Source organism: Elgaria multicarinata, chromosome 16, assembly GCF_023053635.1.
Source record: "Elgaria multicarinata webbii isolate HBS135686 ecotype San Diego chromosome 16, rElgMul1.1.pri, whole genome shotgun sequence".
Lineage (NCBI taxonomy): Eukaryota > Metazoa > Chordata > Lepidosauria > Squamata > Anguidae > Elgaria > Elgaria multicarinata.
This window is the reverse complement of record NC_086186.1, coordinates 8,791,062-8,807,420: the sequence shown is the minus strand read 5'-3', so window position 1 is coordinate 8,807,420 and position 16,359 is coordinate 8,791,062. Positions and strand designations below refer to the sequence as shown.

At 48.5% G+C, this 16,359-nt stretch overlaps 2 protein-coding genes across 2 annotated transcripts in view; one reads left to right on the top strand and one right to left on the bottom strand.

Moving 5' to 3' along the window:
• Nucleotides 1–10,361, bottom strand: part of PRTG (protogenin) — a 77,754-nt gene extending 67,393 nt beyond the window's left edge. The window contains exons 1-2 of the mRNA XM_063142624.1: nt 10,328–10,361; nt 8,311–8,613 (exon numbers count right to left, since the gene is read on the bottom strand). Of these exons, the coding sequence (XP_062998694.1) occupies nt 8,311–8,613; nt 10,328–10,361 (337 nt within the window). The remainder of the gene's footprint in view (nt 1–8,310; nt 8,614–10,327) is intronic.
• Nucleotides 1–16,359, top strand: part of PIGB (phosphatidylinositol glycan anchor biosynthesis class B) — a 301,093-nt gene that overhangs the window by 137,927 nt on the left and 146,807 nt on the right. The gene's annotated exons all lie outside the window — the stretch shown is intronic.

The window sequence follows — 16,359 nt, the reverse complement described above, 5'->3', positions numbered from 1 at the left end:
AGGAAGGCGACTGCCCAGAGCGCATGAGGAGGTCTCTTTCTTTCTTCCCGGCTGGCTGACAAAAGGAGGCCATGCTAAATGCCCTCTGGACAACTGCTGTGAGAAAACAAAAGTGGAGGGAGAGCAACACGCTCAGCGGGCAGCAGCGCTGGCCATAAAGGGCTTTGCAATTCAGCCCCAGCAGCAGCCCAGGAGGGAAGAGTACAAACGTATGTAGGTGAGCAGAAGAAAACATTTCCCAGGTACTGGGGCAGTTTGCATTGCAATCCTAAACGCACTGACCTAGGCGCAAGCCCCAGTAAAATCCACAAGGCTCACTGCTGAGTAAGCTTGCTTAGGACCATGCTGTGTGTTCGATATCAAATGACCTGCCTTATAAAACACAGGCAGTTTAACTGGCTTCTTCTTCATCGCGCTGATCAGCTGAAAACATTCCCTCGAGGGGCTGCCACAGGTGCCCCCTTGGTGAGAGCTAAGAGATCAAGAGTGGCAACAAGGGAGAGGGCCTTTTCAGTGGTGGCCCCCCGATTATGGAATGATCTCCCTGATGAGGCTCGCCTGGCGCCAATGTTGTTATCTTTTCGGCGCCAGGTCAAGACTTTCCTCTTGTCCCAGGCATTTAACAGCATTTAACAACATATGCTAAGTTTGTTTGTTTTTTAATAGACCCCAGAACTGTTGTTGTTTAAATGGATACTGTTGTTTTATACTGTTGCTTTTATATTTTTGATGGTTTTAAATTTTGTATACTTTTTAATGTTCACTGTTTTTAATTTTTGTAAACTGCCCTGAGAGCGTCGGCTATGGGGTGGTATATAAATTTAAAAAATAAATAAATAAACAATTAAGAGTGGTCCCATCCTCCCTGCTCCCAATCCCTCCCCTCTCTGGAATAATGCCCACCACCATCACCTCAAATGCACTTACATGTGACACCAGCACTAATGCACACCACAGTTAGGACTAACCCAGATTGTCCCTAAGAGAGCATTTAAAGCCAGATTCAGGCCCTGGTTAGCGTTAGCTGCCATTAACATCAGTGCCAATGGAATGATGAACCAAGCTGCTGTACAGCCGCTTGCCCCATTACCTGTGACAGGTAAAACTGCCCACAGGCAATCTGGAATGGAAACTTTTACACAGGAAAAACAGTAGGTTCTTTCTCCTTTTTCAGGCTATACACCCTCCATTTTCATCTGCACTAGCCATGGGCGACTCTCACAGTCCTCTTCTAATCCCAACTACTCCCCACTTCAATTTTTTTTTAAAAAAAAACCCAGGTTTCTGTTGCCCCTATCAGTGCCTCAGTTTGCACCATCGGATATATAAGCACTTTCTTAATACTGTACCAATACTCCTCTTTAAATCCTGCAAATTGCTTTATGGTCTACATAGTCTACATTAAAATTAAAGTTCATGAGATTCCTTTCCTGGTGTTATCTAAAAAATCTATGCCTCTCCCCTCCCCAAAATACAACTGAAAAAGAAGGGAATGTTTCCAGGGACCAGTATTCTTAGTAGGCCTTCAACTATAAACAGGAAAGAAAGGTTTGCATTCCTAAGAAGGACAAGGACAGACACTACCTTAAGCCCCTGAGAGGCTGGAGCAGGTGTGTGTGTGTGTGTGTGTGTGTGTGTGTGTGTGAGAGAGAGAGAGAGAGAGAGAGAGAGTGAGAGAGAGAGAGAGAGAGAGAGAGTGTGTGTGTGTGTGTGTATGTATGTGTGTGTGTGTGCGTGTGTGTGTGTGTGTGTGTGTGTGTGTGTGACAGAGAGAGAGAGAGAGAGAGAGAGAGTGAGAGAGAGAGAGAGAGAGAGAGAGAGAGAGACCGACCTCATCTTATTGTCTGAAGCAGACAGACTATGGAGACTCTAACTTGTCTTCCACTAAAGACAACACCCCCACCCCCACTGGGTTCAAAGGGGTCTTCTGCAGAAAAGCAAAACAACAAACAAACAAACCCCATAAACTGCTTTTGTGTCCACACAATCAATTAGAATATTTGGAGTGATTTAACAACCAGTATCCTCTGATAACTATTGATGTGCCAATGCTGTCCACGTTTCCTCTGAGTCTGAGAAAAAGGAGCTCTCTAGAAAATTTTCCAAGCTACCTCCTTTAGCATCCAAACTTCAGCCAGTGGAAGGAATCCCTAAACCGCCCCCAATTGCCTGAGTTTAGTCACTTCTATCCCATATTCCCCCCTCACTCTCCCCATTTCCCCCTTATGCAAAGGCTAGTTGTATTTTAAAAGGAAATAATTTCAGAGACTCATCCGATCTTGCCATGATTACGCTTTTGTTCCACTTTTAACATGTGGAAGCTTAAGCATTACGTTGCGGGGTTCCCACCCACCCCCTCTTCCTCATTGAAAAGGCTTCAGCACAATACAGCTCTAATACTCTAGCAACTTGGAATCCTGTTAGTCAAAGAGGCAGCGCTAGCCTGAACTTCAAATAAGCTGTTTAATCTTCAGATATTAGCATTTTACCCCCACATGGTGCCTCACAAAGAAACTGTGGAGAAGGAGGAGGACGAGGGAGAGGAGGAGGAGGAGGAGGAAGACGAAGACATCTCCCCCTTCCCCCCCCCCCATTTAAATTACTCTGCCCCATTAGAAGCAACAGCAGGCATCTGGCCAAAATATTATTTGTTTTCACCTAACTGATACCTTATCTCTACAGCCTTCCCTTTGAAAAAGAGAATGGCAGAGAGAGAGAGAGAGATGCTAGCTAGAAGAGTGTCAAATTCTTTTGGGCATGGATGAACAACAGAAAAGCAGGGCTTGCCTTGGGGGCCTCTGGAGAGGAACCTGGTCGATCCCTGCAGACCTGCTCCTGATGGGCTCTTGAGATAACGCTGCAGAGGGAGGGAGGGACGGAGGAGGCATTTGGACCTCTGCATTCCTTAAGAACAATTCATGGCAATCACTAACTTTGCAGAAGCGCTTACATGAAAGCTTTGGCCAGTGAATGGGGGGTCATCTGCTCTTTATCACAAGGGTAAACCTCATCCTGGCCAGTTCTAACCTTTTAACCCTGTGAATTCTTAATTTGCACATGAATAATGGAATGGCTGCAGAGAGAGACACACACACAAATCTCCTTGGCTTCCCTCACTCCTAACTTTTTGGAAATCAAGACCCAAGCTCTCCCTAGGCTCAAATCTTCCAAAACTCTGGGGCAAGTTAAAGTTTTAGATTTCCAAATGCAGCACCCCAATATAGATAAGGCAAGGTGGTAAAAGACTGGGGAAAGCAAAGGAGATTAACATGCTTGCACCCTGCTGCTATCAGTAACCGGGCAGCCTTTTGCTTTTTCTACCCTCTCCAAAGAAAGAGAAGAAAAGAATGAAAAGCCCACCCTCCACCTGCTTAATATGTATAGTTTCAGCTTTGCCATGGACACAAAGAAAGTCATTTTGTTCTTCAAAGCTGTAAAGCCATCATGAGCCAGCTAAAACTATTTCCTTCCAGTACAAAATACTGGATCTCCTGAAGATCTGTGAAACTGACATGAAGAGACTTGTATCCAACATCAGTCCTACTGAGAGTATACCCATTGCAATGACTGGACTAACTTTGGATGTAACCCTTTAGATTCAACCCTTAGTTTATTTCTCATCCATGCATTTTGGTCTTGAAAAGTAAGGTTCCGTATCTTGTCATGTTATAAAGCCATCGAGTCCAACCCCCTACTCAATGCTCTTCCTGCACTTAGCAGGGGGTTGGACTTGATGGCCTTATAGGCCCCTTCCAACTCTACTATTTTTTGATTCTATGAGATATGAACACATTAGGAAATCATCTACTTCAGAAATATTTTAAGTATACAGAAAAAACAATGATTCAGGGGGAAAACATAAGTTAATAAACCACTGTTTGTTAGGGAAAATGGCCCACTAAGCCATCATGGTTAGCTCAAAACATCATGGCTTAGCATGACATCTGAACAGGGCCAATGCCAAAAGTGGTGGAGTGACTCTGTTCAGAACCAGAGCAAAACGGTTGAGTTTGCCAAATTCTGGGGCAATGCCAATCGTCAACTAGAATGCCATTTTTGTTGTGCATTCATTGTATGTCTAGGCAAGGCCCTGTGCTCCACGAAATGCATCAGAAAATCCAGGAACATGAACACCGAGGAGCTAACCTATCACCTTTTCTGAGGATTAAGCACACTGCACTTTTGGGATTCTCCCACCTGCCCAAACATCTTCCTGCATGGGGGTCAACACCACTGTTTCTTCAAAGTTCTCCTGGCTACAACAGAATCATCATGAGAGCTTCTCCCAGTTTCTGAAGTCTTAGTCCAGAAGTCTCCCAGCAAGAACTCTTTGCCCACTTCGGACCTTGCTTTCATCAATGGGCAAAGTTGGCCCAATGTCAGAGCTGCTGCAGAAGTGGATTCCAAGCCCCGGCCACTGGGACACAAATGAGCCAGCAGAAGCAGGGACAGGATCTTCCTGCACCCGCAGGTACGCAAGGCTGAGCCACCAGCTCAAGGAGCAGCAAGCAAGTAGCAGCAGGTTCTTCTGTACTGGAAGTTTGTTATCAGGTTTCACAACTCTGACTGTAGTCATGATTACCCTTGTTATATTTGTGGTGACACAGTAGCCACCTCATGAGACAACGTCAAAAGGGATGGAGCGACTCTGGCTTCACAACTCTGGCTTCACAAGCTTCCCAGAAGTCAAGAAGCTGGAAGTCAAGAAGCTGGAAGCTCCTCTAAAAGACATGACTGCAAAGACGAGTTAGCTACCCTGACCACAGGTCAGTGGGGAAGGTGAGGAGCAGCAGGTGCGCAAGCGTCCAGACTCCAAGTTCCTGGGAGAAGCCTTGGAAAACCATTTAGGAACTGCCCAAGAACAGTTCCTTGGGGTCAAGCAGGAGGGCCCATAAGGCTACAGAAGCCAGCAGGGGACAAGTGGTCACAATCACAAAACAGCTTCTCCTATCCAAGCCAGCCCAAGACACCCACCTCCACCCATGCCTCAGTTTCCCACTGACATTATTCCATGCCACCAGCCAGGAAACATTTGACGTTAAGGTCAAAATCTTTCTTGAAAGAAAGAGTAGACATAGTTAGGATCGAGCCTAAGTAAATCAACATGGCTGCAGTTCTGAATTACCATGCTAACAATAACAACAACAGCTCGGAGGATGGCCACAAGGGAGAGGGCCTTTTCAGTGGTGGCCCCCCAATTGTGGAATGATCTCCCCGATGAGGCTCGCCTGGTGCCAACATTGTTATCTTTTCGGCACCGGGTCAAAACTTTTCTCTTCTCCCAGGCATTTAACAGCATTTAACAACATATGCTAAGTTGTGTTTTTTTTTAATGGACCCCAGAACTGTTGTTGTTTAAATGGATACTGTTGTTTTTATATTTTTGATGGTTTTAAATTTTGTATACTTTTTTTTAATGTTCACTATTTTTAGCTTTTGTAAACCGCCCAGAGAGCTTCGGCTACGGGGCGATATATCAATTTAATAAATAAATAAAATAAATAAACAACAACAACAACCTCCAACATGGTTGAAACCATGTCCAACTTTCAAAATGAGAAACACAGAATAAGTGAGGCAAGGAGAAAAAGAATACAACCCAGACAAGTGGCCATCTTTAGCCACAAGCCCTCCGCTTTCTAAAAGTGGACTTGTGAAACTGCAGAGGGCTCCACTTCTGAGAGAACCTGCAATTCAGTTCAAGAACAGGATAGCATCTTATTGGCATTGGGGAACATGGGTGGGAGGGTGCTGATGCACTGTGTCCTGCTTGTGGTCCACAGCTCGTTGGCCACTGTGTGAGCAGAGTGCTGGACTAGATGGACCCTTGGTCTGATCCAGCATCAGGGCTCTTCTGATGTTCTTTTAAAAGCTTCTTGCCAAGAGCCATTTTGCTACTTGGACGGCTTCTGTGGGACAAACAAGGTCCAAACATGAACGCCCTGGGGGATCTTCAGGGTTTTTACTTTTGGTTTTTACTTCATAATCTGAGGAAGGTAATATAGCCTCCTCTGAATGCAGGGAGAGGGGGATGACCCCTGGGATTCCTTTGAAAAAGAGGGTTCAGGGGAGATGGAAGGGTTGTAATGTCTTTCCACGGCCAAGTCTTCTCCTATTGAAACTGAAGCCTCTTCTGGAGATGAGTGTGTGGAATCCTCAGAGAATGATAGTTCATGGTGCTGTTCCATTACACTCCACAAATCACACCCCACCGGTCAACTTACTCTTGAAAAAAGCCTGCCAATGCCAAATGAAAGCCATTTTCAAACCTAATTGGGGGTGGGGGTGGTAGGGGTTTCTTACCCCTGAATTAAAACATGCTCAGAGTTTATAATCCACCACATCTGAAGCAAGAATCTGGTCCAAAAATGACATCTGACAAATGCCTTCTTTCACAGGAACCTGCCCATCATTTAAGAATTTCAATGGAGGGCCTTCTCTAGGTTTCCCCACCTTGTCAGGCTAGGTGCTTGCCTACTGGAGAGGGAGGGCCTTTTCAGTGGTGGCACCCAAATTATGGAACTTGTTCCCTAGGCCAAGAAAAAGCCACTGCACAGCTACATGTTTTACCTCCCGTCATTGGTTCCTGACTCCCCAAGTCCCCAGCATAGCACAACCTAAATGATACATTGGCGACAGTAAATCAATCAGTTTGCTTAAACACAGATCTGCCCCCTTGTTATGTATAGTATGTGTGTATGTGTGTGGGGGAGAGGTCTGACTGTTAGAACAAAGGGGGCAAACAGAGGAGAGCAGATGAATTCTCCCTATGGTGCCTGGCATGTACACCCCTGCAACTTTTTCTCCTGCCCAAGGTGCTCTTCTCCCAGGTGAGCTCAATGCAGGCAGATCCAGATTTAAGATCTAGGTGTGGTCTGCAGACACACTCTGGGCCTGTCCACATGATACAACAGCCCACTGTTGGTTGTTGTTATTTAAACCACAGGGAGGCTGTGGTATGTGCGGAATACATGTGGCCGCCATTCTGAAACACGCAACACTTACATAACCCATGGATGTTTTCTCCCTTGCATATCCCATGCTTGCACAACATGAAAATCCCCCCCAAGTGGGGGCTGCATATGGAACCTGGCGCCTGTCGGTACCACGGCTTATCATTCACAGCTAATCCAAATCTGGTCAATGGGTGCAGCCACCTTGCTGAAGCTAAGCAGATCTGGGTCTAGTCAGCACCTTCATGGAAGATCACCTGGAACCCCAGACACACACACACCCGGTACACCACCTTAAATATCATGAAGGAATAAAGGCACAAATACAAACCAACACTTGCATCTACCAGCATCACATGTACATCTTTAAGCCTAAGAGGCACTGTTCAGATAGCCTCTAGGTTATCTAGGTGTGGTCTACAGGCACACACTGAGGCTGTTTGCATGACACAGCAGCCCACCATGAAAGACAACTCTGTTTCCCCCACTTGTGCAGCGACATGCAACTCCAAAGCCCATCTAGGTAAATATCTCTGAACCAGTTCTGACCATCAAATAAGGGAATCTACTAGTTCTCAGTGGGATCCAACAGTAACTTCTACAGAAAAAAAAGCACAAGGAGTCTTCTACTACTTGAATTGTATTATGCCATAAGCTTTGATGGACTAGAATTCATCAGGTGCATGAAGCATCATGATGGATCTCTGCTCCATATAGCTAAATATAGTGCCATAACTTCCAGAGGAGTTAATACATCCACTCCCCAGAACAATGTTCCAATGGGATTATTGAGGAACAACAATTACAGGATTTCAGAGGACCAAATATCCAAGATGACAGCAGAGGTGTGCTTTACCAACCCTGAAACCAGCATAATAATAAAAGACGGAGCTACAATGTGCTTAAAAAACATAATTATTTAGGTCACTGTAAATTAGTGTCTTCAATATGTTTTGAAATGTAGTTAATTCCATAACAGTCAACCCAGAAATCTTACTTCACCAGCCTTCTCCAACCTGCGTCCCGCCAAATGTTTTGACTACAATGCCCATCATCTTTGACCATTAGCCATACTGGCTAGAAGTGCTGGGAATTGTAGTCCAGAACATCTGGAAGGATCCAGATTGGTGGAAAGTTTCTTTAGACAGATGCCAGGTGTATTATTTGGAGTAGTCCAACCTGAATCAACCTCAACGTACACCAAACATCAGTTAAGAGAGGCTTCATGAGCAAGGAAATTAACAAAACCATTTTACAATTAATTAAATTACACTGGACGAATGCTGGCAGTGCATGTTATCTAACCCAAATCAAAGGAATGACGTTCTTGACCACAGAAGCAACTGGGATGTCTTACTTGCTAACGTAAGGTGGGCTTTCTGGCTGAGGATGGCGCCATATTTGTTCAGAGCCAGGCACTGGTACAATCCTTCATCCAACGCTTCACCTCGTTTGCTCTCCATCTCACTGATGTACAAAGAGCCATTCGATAAAGTGTAGATCCGTTCGTTCTCAGAAACCTTCGCCCCATTTTTAAGCCACGTGACGGTGATCGGAACTTCGCCACGTGCCTGGCAATCTAGAACCACGGCCTCCTTCCTGGCAACAGTCACATCCTGAGGCTCTTTCACAAAAAAAAGTTCACTAAAGCACAATATTCCTGAGAGAGCAAAAAAGAACGGGGGAAGGGGGAGAGAAACAATGCTTTTATCCACTCGGCTGAAATACACAATGGCACTGTGCAACTGGCATTAAGAGCAGGAGGCCTCGGGTTTTCCTGACTGAATCCTACCCCAATGTAAAGAAAAATAAAATACATTTGACTCCCCACAAGTGTAATTACAAAAGAATAGGGCTATCATTCAATTAAAAAAAAACACAGTTGTTTAAAGGTGCAATCCTATGCATGTTTAGACAGAAAAAGTGGCTGGGGAATTCGGTGAGTTGTAGGACTTTTTCCCTGTGTTAACATGCATAGGATTTTGCCCTAAACGTCATATTTAGTCCAGAAGCAAGCCACATAGTTTGTTTATAGAAACAACGAATTGTCTTATGGCACCTTAGAGACTAACGAATTTATTATGGCTTACTTTTTCATGGACTCCAGTCCCTATAAGTTACATTTGTTAGTCTTTAAGGTGCCACAAGACTCTTTGCAGTTTTTGCTTGTAGTGACGTGTGAGGCGTCACCTTGAAAGCATCATTCCCACCTATGCGATAGAAAAAGAGAGGTCCCTCTTGAAAGAGGGTGCCTGCCATTTGCAGTGTTTAGAAGTATTTTTATTATTATATACACGCACACACACACACATATCTATATACACATACACACACACACAAACCTGCTGCATAAATAATTGGGAGCACCTTTTTAGTAATTTCTAAAAAACCAATCAATCAATCCAATTCATTGAAAAAACACTGCAGCTCCACAAAACAAGTGTGCTCAGCAGATGGTGATGAGATCAAAGAAGAGAGAGAGATGACCCATGGCGAACTTTATTTAAAGGACCTTTGGGAAGAAAGTTCTCCCCCACCCCTCCAGCACTTGAAAAATAGAGACTCGATACTATCAGTGTCTAGGTGGTGGTGGTGGAGTGGGTCGACTAGTACTGCACTGAGTAGCCAGGGGGGCCACGTTGCCTTTGCCACCTGTGGAATCAGCCAAGGCACCCACCCCCCAACTGAACCACCCACCCCTCCAAGCAAGGTGGCCACGCCTCCTTGTGGGGCACACACCCCTCATTCTCAGAGGATCCTGGGGTCCTTGCCTCCTCTAAAGGAGCCTGCAAAGAAACCAGCTTAGCTTTGTGAGTGGAACCGTTCTTGAGAGACCTTTTACAGCAAAGCTTTTTCAGCATGAAGACACCATCACTGAAGGGGAGTCACTGGTGAACCGTCTCTGTTAGTCTCTCGCAGCAAAAACGACAAAGAGCCCAGTGGCCCCTTAAAGACTAAACAATTAATTCCGGAAGAAGCTTTCCTGGAGTAGAGGGGAGCAATCCAGCAGATTGGGAGCACTGCCCAGAGTTTGGTTTTTTTTAAAAAAATCCAGTACATATTGGGAGGTGGGAAAAAGTAAGCAATGAGGTCAAAAGGAAACTCAAAGCACAAAGTAGGGGTGGTGACAATCACAATAGTGACACTGGAGGGGCGACTCAAGGGGCAGGAGACCCAACTGTCGCCCGCGTGGCTTCTTCGGGAGAAGACCCTGCGCAAACGCGTCCTCCCTCTGGGGAGCAGCCTATGGACAGGGACCACGTGGGAAGGGCAGCCCCGCCGGGGCTCTTTCGGGCAGGCTCAGGAGCCTCCGGGTCTTGGAAGGAGCCCCTCCCCCCTCGGGCAACCCCCCCCCCCCCGTCCCATCCAGTCACCCCCAGGCAGAGGGGCGCTCAGGCGGACGGCCATGCCGCTGCCCCCGCTCCTCTCCGCCTCGTCAGCGCCCCGAGCGCGCTCGGCGGACTTTACAAGCTTGTCAAAAAGATCTTGAACAGGGAAAGTCGTAAAAGTCTAATTTTACAAGGACTCATTAGGCCAGCCTTTGCCTCTGGGCGCGGGCCGCTTTCCTCCCGCGGGCAGCGGCCGGCTCTCGGACAGGGCTGGCGACTGGAAGCGACCCGAGGGAAGAAGAAGCGCGGCCGGCCTCGGAGGCGACCCGAGCCCGGGGCAAAGGCAGGCTGGCTGGCGGCCGGCTGGGCGTCTCGCGCAAGGCCCCCCACCCCCCGGCGCAGCCCTGGCCCGCTTCCTTCAGGAGGAGAAGGTCGGGCTCCGGCTCGGACGGCCCTGGAAAGGAGAGCCAGTCGGAGCGAGGCGAAGGCGGTGGCGCTCTCCGCTTCAGGACCGGCCGCGGCGCGTCTCCGCTTGGAGAGAGAGGGAAGAAAAGGACGCGGCGGGCGGGCGGTACAATCGTCCGCCCGGGAATTGGGGAGGGGGAGCGGGCCTCGAGCAGCCAGCAGCGGGTCCCGGAAAGGCCCGCGCTGCACCGACGCCCCGTCGGCAAAGCCCGGCGCAAAAGCGCAGCGGCGCAGCGCGAGAGAAGCCCCGCCAGGGAGCTCCGGAGCAGCCCTCCCGTTCCGTCCCTCCGCGCGCGGGCAGAGAGACGCCCCCACCGCAGGCGCACGTGCGGCCGCCGAAGCCGGCTCGCCAGGGAAGGGGAACGGAGGGCGAGCGGGTGAGGCCACGAGGGCGGGAGGAGGAGTGCGCGGCCGCCCGGGCGCCTCCTCCTCTGGGCCGGCTGCCAGGAGGGAGGGCCGGCCGGGGACGGAGGGAGGGAGGAGGCGGAGGCGGCCGGGCCAGTCCGGGGATGCTTGGCGCTCGCCCGCCGGCACAGAAGCTCACCTGGGGCAGCGAGGAGGAGGAGGAGGAAGGCGGGCAGCGGTCTCCGACGGGGCGCCATTTAGCCGCGGACTCTCTGGGGCATCTCCCTCCTCCGGCCAGCCGCGCGTCCGTCCAGAGGCCGAATGGCTTCTCTCGCTCTTGCTCGAGCTCCGGCCGGGGGACTCTTTCTCCTCCTCCTCCTCCTCCTCCTCCTCCCGCGCAGGGACACAGTGTGAGCAGACACACACATGCATACACAAAAGGGGAGGGGGCTGCGAGGGGCCAGCAGCAGGCCGGACAAGCCGAGCCAGGCGGACGGCGGCGGGGCTCCCCGGACACGCCGCTCTCCTGGCGCTACTTCTGCGGCTCGTCATTGGCCTTTGGCTGGGCAGGGGGAGGGGCGGCCGGCCGGCCGGCCGGCCGGCGGGTGGGTGGGGGGACAGAGGGAGCGCGGAGGGAGAGCCCCGCTGCGCCCTCCCCTCCACCGCCGGGCTGGACAAGGCACCTGAGGTCAGCGCGGCCAGGCTCGCTCTGCTGCGCCGCGCGGCCTCTCCAAGCGCCCTTCTGAGGCGCGCGTCGTGGGGCGGGGGGAGGGCGAGGGCCACAACGACAGGGGAAGGGGCGCTGCCTGCCTGGCACCAGGATGCGCGCCCGAGCGACCCCGGAGGCCGCCCTTTCAGGGCTCTGAGGGGACGGGGCGCCGGGGCCTGCCAAGTCCGCCTACCCCAGGGGCGCTTTTTCCTCCTCACCCAGCCTGAGGGGGCCCTCAGGAAGGCGACGTGGAGAGGGTACCCCAGGCTGGGCAACCACTCTATTCTACTGCCACCCCATGAATTTGAACATCCCCTTGGCACACTCTGATGGGCCAGGAACAAGTTCTGGGTGACACCACCTACCAAGCGTGGAGGCCTCTGGTCGGGCCCAGCAGAGCTCTGTGAGGAGGGGGGGGGTCCATTCAGAAGCAGACTCCTCCACCCACTGACCCCACATCCTATTTGAATGATGCCCTTAAAAGGCCTGTGGAGGAGAAATGGCTCATGAAGGCCCATATACCTGCACAGGAGAGGCTATCAAGAGTGGGTTCAAGTGGACCTTACATGAGGCAGAAAGTAGCAGTCACCTCAGGCGGCAGCTGCTGGGAGGTGGCAGCAATGAGTTGAAGGAGAGAGCTGTGGGCTACCCAACCTGTGCTGCAACTCCTGGCTGCAGTGTTCAGGGGCATTGGAGGATGCTGTCCCATTGGAGGATGCTGACCATGTCACTCCACTTCTGAAATCTCTTCATTGGCTTCCAATTCACTCCAGAATCCAATATAAACTTCTCCTGTTGACCTTCAAAGCTTTTCACGGTCTAGCTCCTGCCTATCTCTCCTCTCTCATCTCACACTACTGCCCCGCTTGTGCTCTCCGCTCCTCTGATGCCATGCTTCTCACCTGCCCAAGGACCTCCACTTCCCTTGCTCGGCTTCGTCCTTTTTCTTCTGCTGCCCCTTACGCCTGGAACGCTCTTCCAGAACACTTGAGAACTACAAACTCAATCACAGCTTTTAAAACTCAGCTAAAAACTTTTATTTTCCCTATAGCTTTTAAATATTGAGTTTGTTCTGACTCTATACTGTTAGCTTCACCCTACCCGGTGCCTGTTTACCCTACCCTGTGCCTGTTTGCATTCTCTTTCCCTCCTTATTGTTTACTACAACTTTATTAGATTGTAAGCCTATGCGGCAGGGTCTTGCTATTTACTGTGTAATCTGTACAGCACCATGTACATTGATGGTGCTATATAAATAAATAAATAATAATAATAATAATAATAATAATAATAATAATAATAATAATAATAATAATAATTTTCAGTGAAGACAGATCCATTTGCCAGTCCGGTTGGCTTTTGTACATGGAATGGGAAGGGGGGACCACCTTGTCCTTCGCCAAAGGAAGCAAAAGGTCTTAGGCCACCACTGGATGCAGGATTCCCAGCTGGGCACCTGTTACAACTCCTCTGTCCATCTTCAAGGAGCCACAACTGGGTTGTTTTTGTTGCAACAGAGTACTAACACAGCTGCTCTTCTAGTTTTTAGGATAAGGCCAGTTTGAGATGCCTAGTGGAAGAACTTTAGAGTCTCTGCCAAGTGTAAGTATGACTACAAACATAAGCCTTGTTTAGCAGTTTCAGATCTCTCCACGTTTTTTATGCTCACGTTTGCTCAATGCTCAGTTGAACCTCTGATGGCCATCATGACAAAAATCAAACATAAATTACACTGTAACCCCTATGGAGGAGAGCCTGAGTAGACGTGTTTTCAAATTAATAAAATTAATTACTTTTAACAAAGTACACCCACTCAGGGTCAGACCAACTATTAGCCAGGGGTACCTAAGATGGATATTCAAAAAGGTAGGGTGGTATTAGTCAACCTGACTGAAATGTTAAGACTTATCCCCAGGAAGTGGATGATGTGTTTTCAGCAGCTGTACTCCTGAAATCTGGTTTGCTGTGCTTGGAGCCAGCCTGTCCTGCCCTGGGACCACCTAGGAAGGATCAAGTACCAATTACATCAAAGCACTCTGTGCATCAAGGGGACTGCAGTGCAAGGAACATGTCCAAAGCCCGTTTCCCCACGCACCCTTTAGCACAGTGAACGTTGAGCATTTCTTTGGATCCCAACTATATATTGGAAATAGATACCTGGGAGCAATATGAGTCTGAACAACTGCCAAGCTACTCATCCATGATAAATTCAACATTCTTTTCCAGATATCTTTATGTGACAAAGGTGTATAAAACTATGTATGGTATAGAGAAAGCAAATAGAACTTTTTTCTCCCTCTCTCATACTTCTAGAACCTAGGCTCTTCCATTGAAGCTGAATGGTAAGAGATTTAAGGACAGACAAAAGGAAGTACTTCTGCAAATTCACTTCCAAGAGGTGTAGTGATGGCCGCCGACTTTAAAAGGAGATTAGATAAATTCATGAAGGAGAAAGTTATCAGTGGCTACTAGCTGTGATGTCAATAGGCTACATCCAGTATCAGAGGCAGTGTGCCTCTTTATACAAGTTTCTGGGAAAGACAAGTTGGAGGGTGCTATTATATTACATTCATGTCCCATTGTGGGCTTCCCAGAGGCATCTGATAGCCACTATGGGAAAAGAACACTGCAGTAGATAAGCCTTTAGTCTGATACAGCATGGTGATTCTCATCTTTATTTACTTCATTAATATACAGTCAAAGGGCTGAACATAATTGATTTTAGATAACTCATATAATATTTATCCCCCAAATATTTAATTAATATCTGTTTCCATGGGGTAATGCAGCTATCTGTATGTTCTCTTCATGGCTGTTCTAGCATCTCTGACTTTGATGAATTGCTCTTATAACTGAAAACCTTGCTGAAACTATGTAAGGCATGAAGTGCAACACTTAAGATTGATAAAGATCTCTGTCACTGCTGTGTGTGGCCAGCATAAAGTGGAGGTTTACATTCTTTAGTTGCAACTATTAGACTACATTTTAATTTCTAGTGCTTATTGCTAATGTTTCAGCTGAAAAACAAACAGAGGAAAAAGGAGAACTTTGTCTCTCCATTATTTTGTTAAGTGTACTACTAAGAAGCGTTTCAATATTATTTATTACATTTCTATACCACTCAATAGCTGAAGCTCTCTGGGTGGTTCACAGCAATTAAAACCATAAAATACAAGCTGATAAAATACAATATACAAGTTTAAAACTACAGTATAATTTTCTAAACAAACAAACTGAAAAATCTGAAATGCCTAGGAAAATGAAAAGGTCTTCATCTGGCGCCAAAAAGAGCACAACGTGCCAGGTGAAACTTTTTCGAAACCTGATTCCACAAATAAGAGGGCTGAAAAAGTCCTCTTCTTGGTAGCCACCCACCTCACTTCCTGTGGCAGGGACCACTGAAGATGGTCTTAGGTATATACAAGAAAGGAGAGAATCCTTCAGGCAACCTTGCACCAAGCTGTTTAGGACTTTGGATATTAATTCGAGCACTTTGAATTGGGCCCATAAATGGACTAGCAGCCAGCACAAATGAAAAAGTACTGGCATAATATGATCACGTTGGTCAATCCCCCTTAACAATAACACTGCCCCATTCTGGACCACCTGAAGTTTCCAGACCATTTTCAAAGGCAGCCCCACATATAACGAATGGTAGTAATTTATTTATTGCATTTATTGCATTTACATCCCGCCTTTTTTCCTCTGAGGAACTCAAGGCGTGGTACATAATCCTCCTCTCCATTTTTATCTTCAGAACAACCCTGTGAGGTAGGTTGGGCTGAGAGGCTGTGACTGGCCCAAAGTCACCCAGTGAGCTTCCATGGCTGAGTGGGGACTAGAACCCGGATCTCCTGACTCCCAGTCCAACACTGTAGCCACTACACTCCACTGTCTAATCCAGATGAGAGGTTAACAGAGCATAGATAACTGTAGCTATGCTATCTCTGTCCTGATAAGGACGTAGTTGGTATATCAGCCTAAGCCTATAAAAGGTGTTCCCTGTCACCTAGTCCACTTGTGCCTCTAGTGACAATGTTGGATCTATGAGCGCTAATATTACGAACTAGCTGTACCCGGTGTAACATACACCATTGTAGCATACCTTAAAAGTTTATTAATTAAATATCATCACGGGGGCGCGGGCTGCTTGGAGGCCACCAATACAGCGCCGTCTGGCAGACCTGGGGGGGGGGCAGGGAGGTCGGGGGAGGGGTAGCAGGTGTCCCCCTCTCCCCGGGGTTCCTGTCAGCCTTGGGCAGCCCACCAAGCTCGCATGAGATTAGGCCGGGGCCCGCAGCAGGCAAGCGGCCTCCCACCCGGCCACCAAGGGCCCTGGCCATGCCAGATCCGGACCCTCTCCCTGGGGTTCCTGTCAGCCTTGGGCCGCCCGGCCAGTTCGCATGAGATTAGGCCGGGACCTCAGCTCGCAGCAGGCGTGCGGCCTCCCACCTGGCCACCAAGGGCCCCGGCCGTGCCTCACTCATGCTCCGGACCGTAGCGCTGCCCCCTTCATGGGGGGGGGGAGAGCGAAGAGGCAGAAAGGGGGGTAGGATTA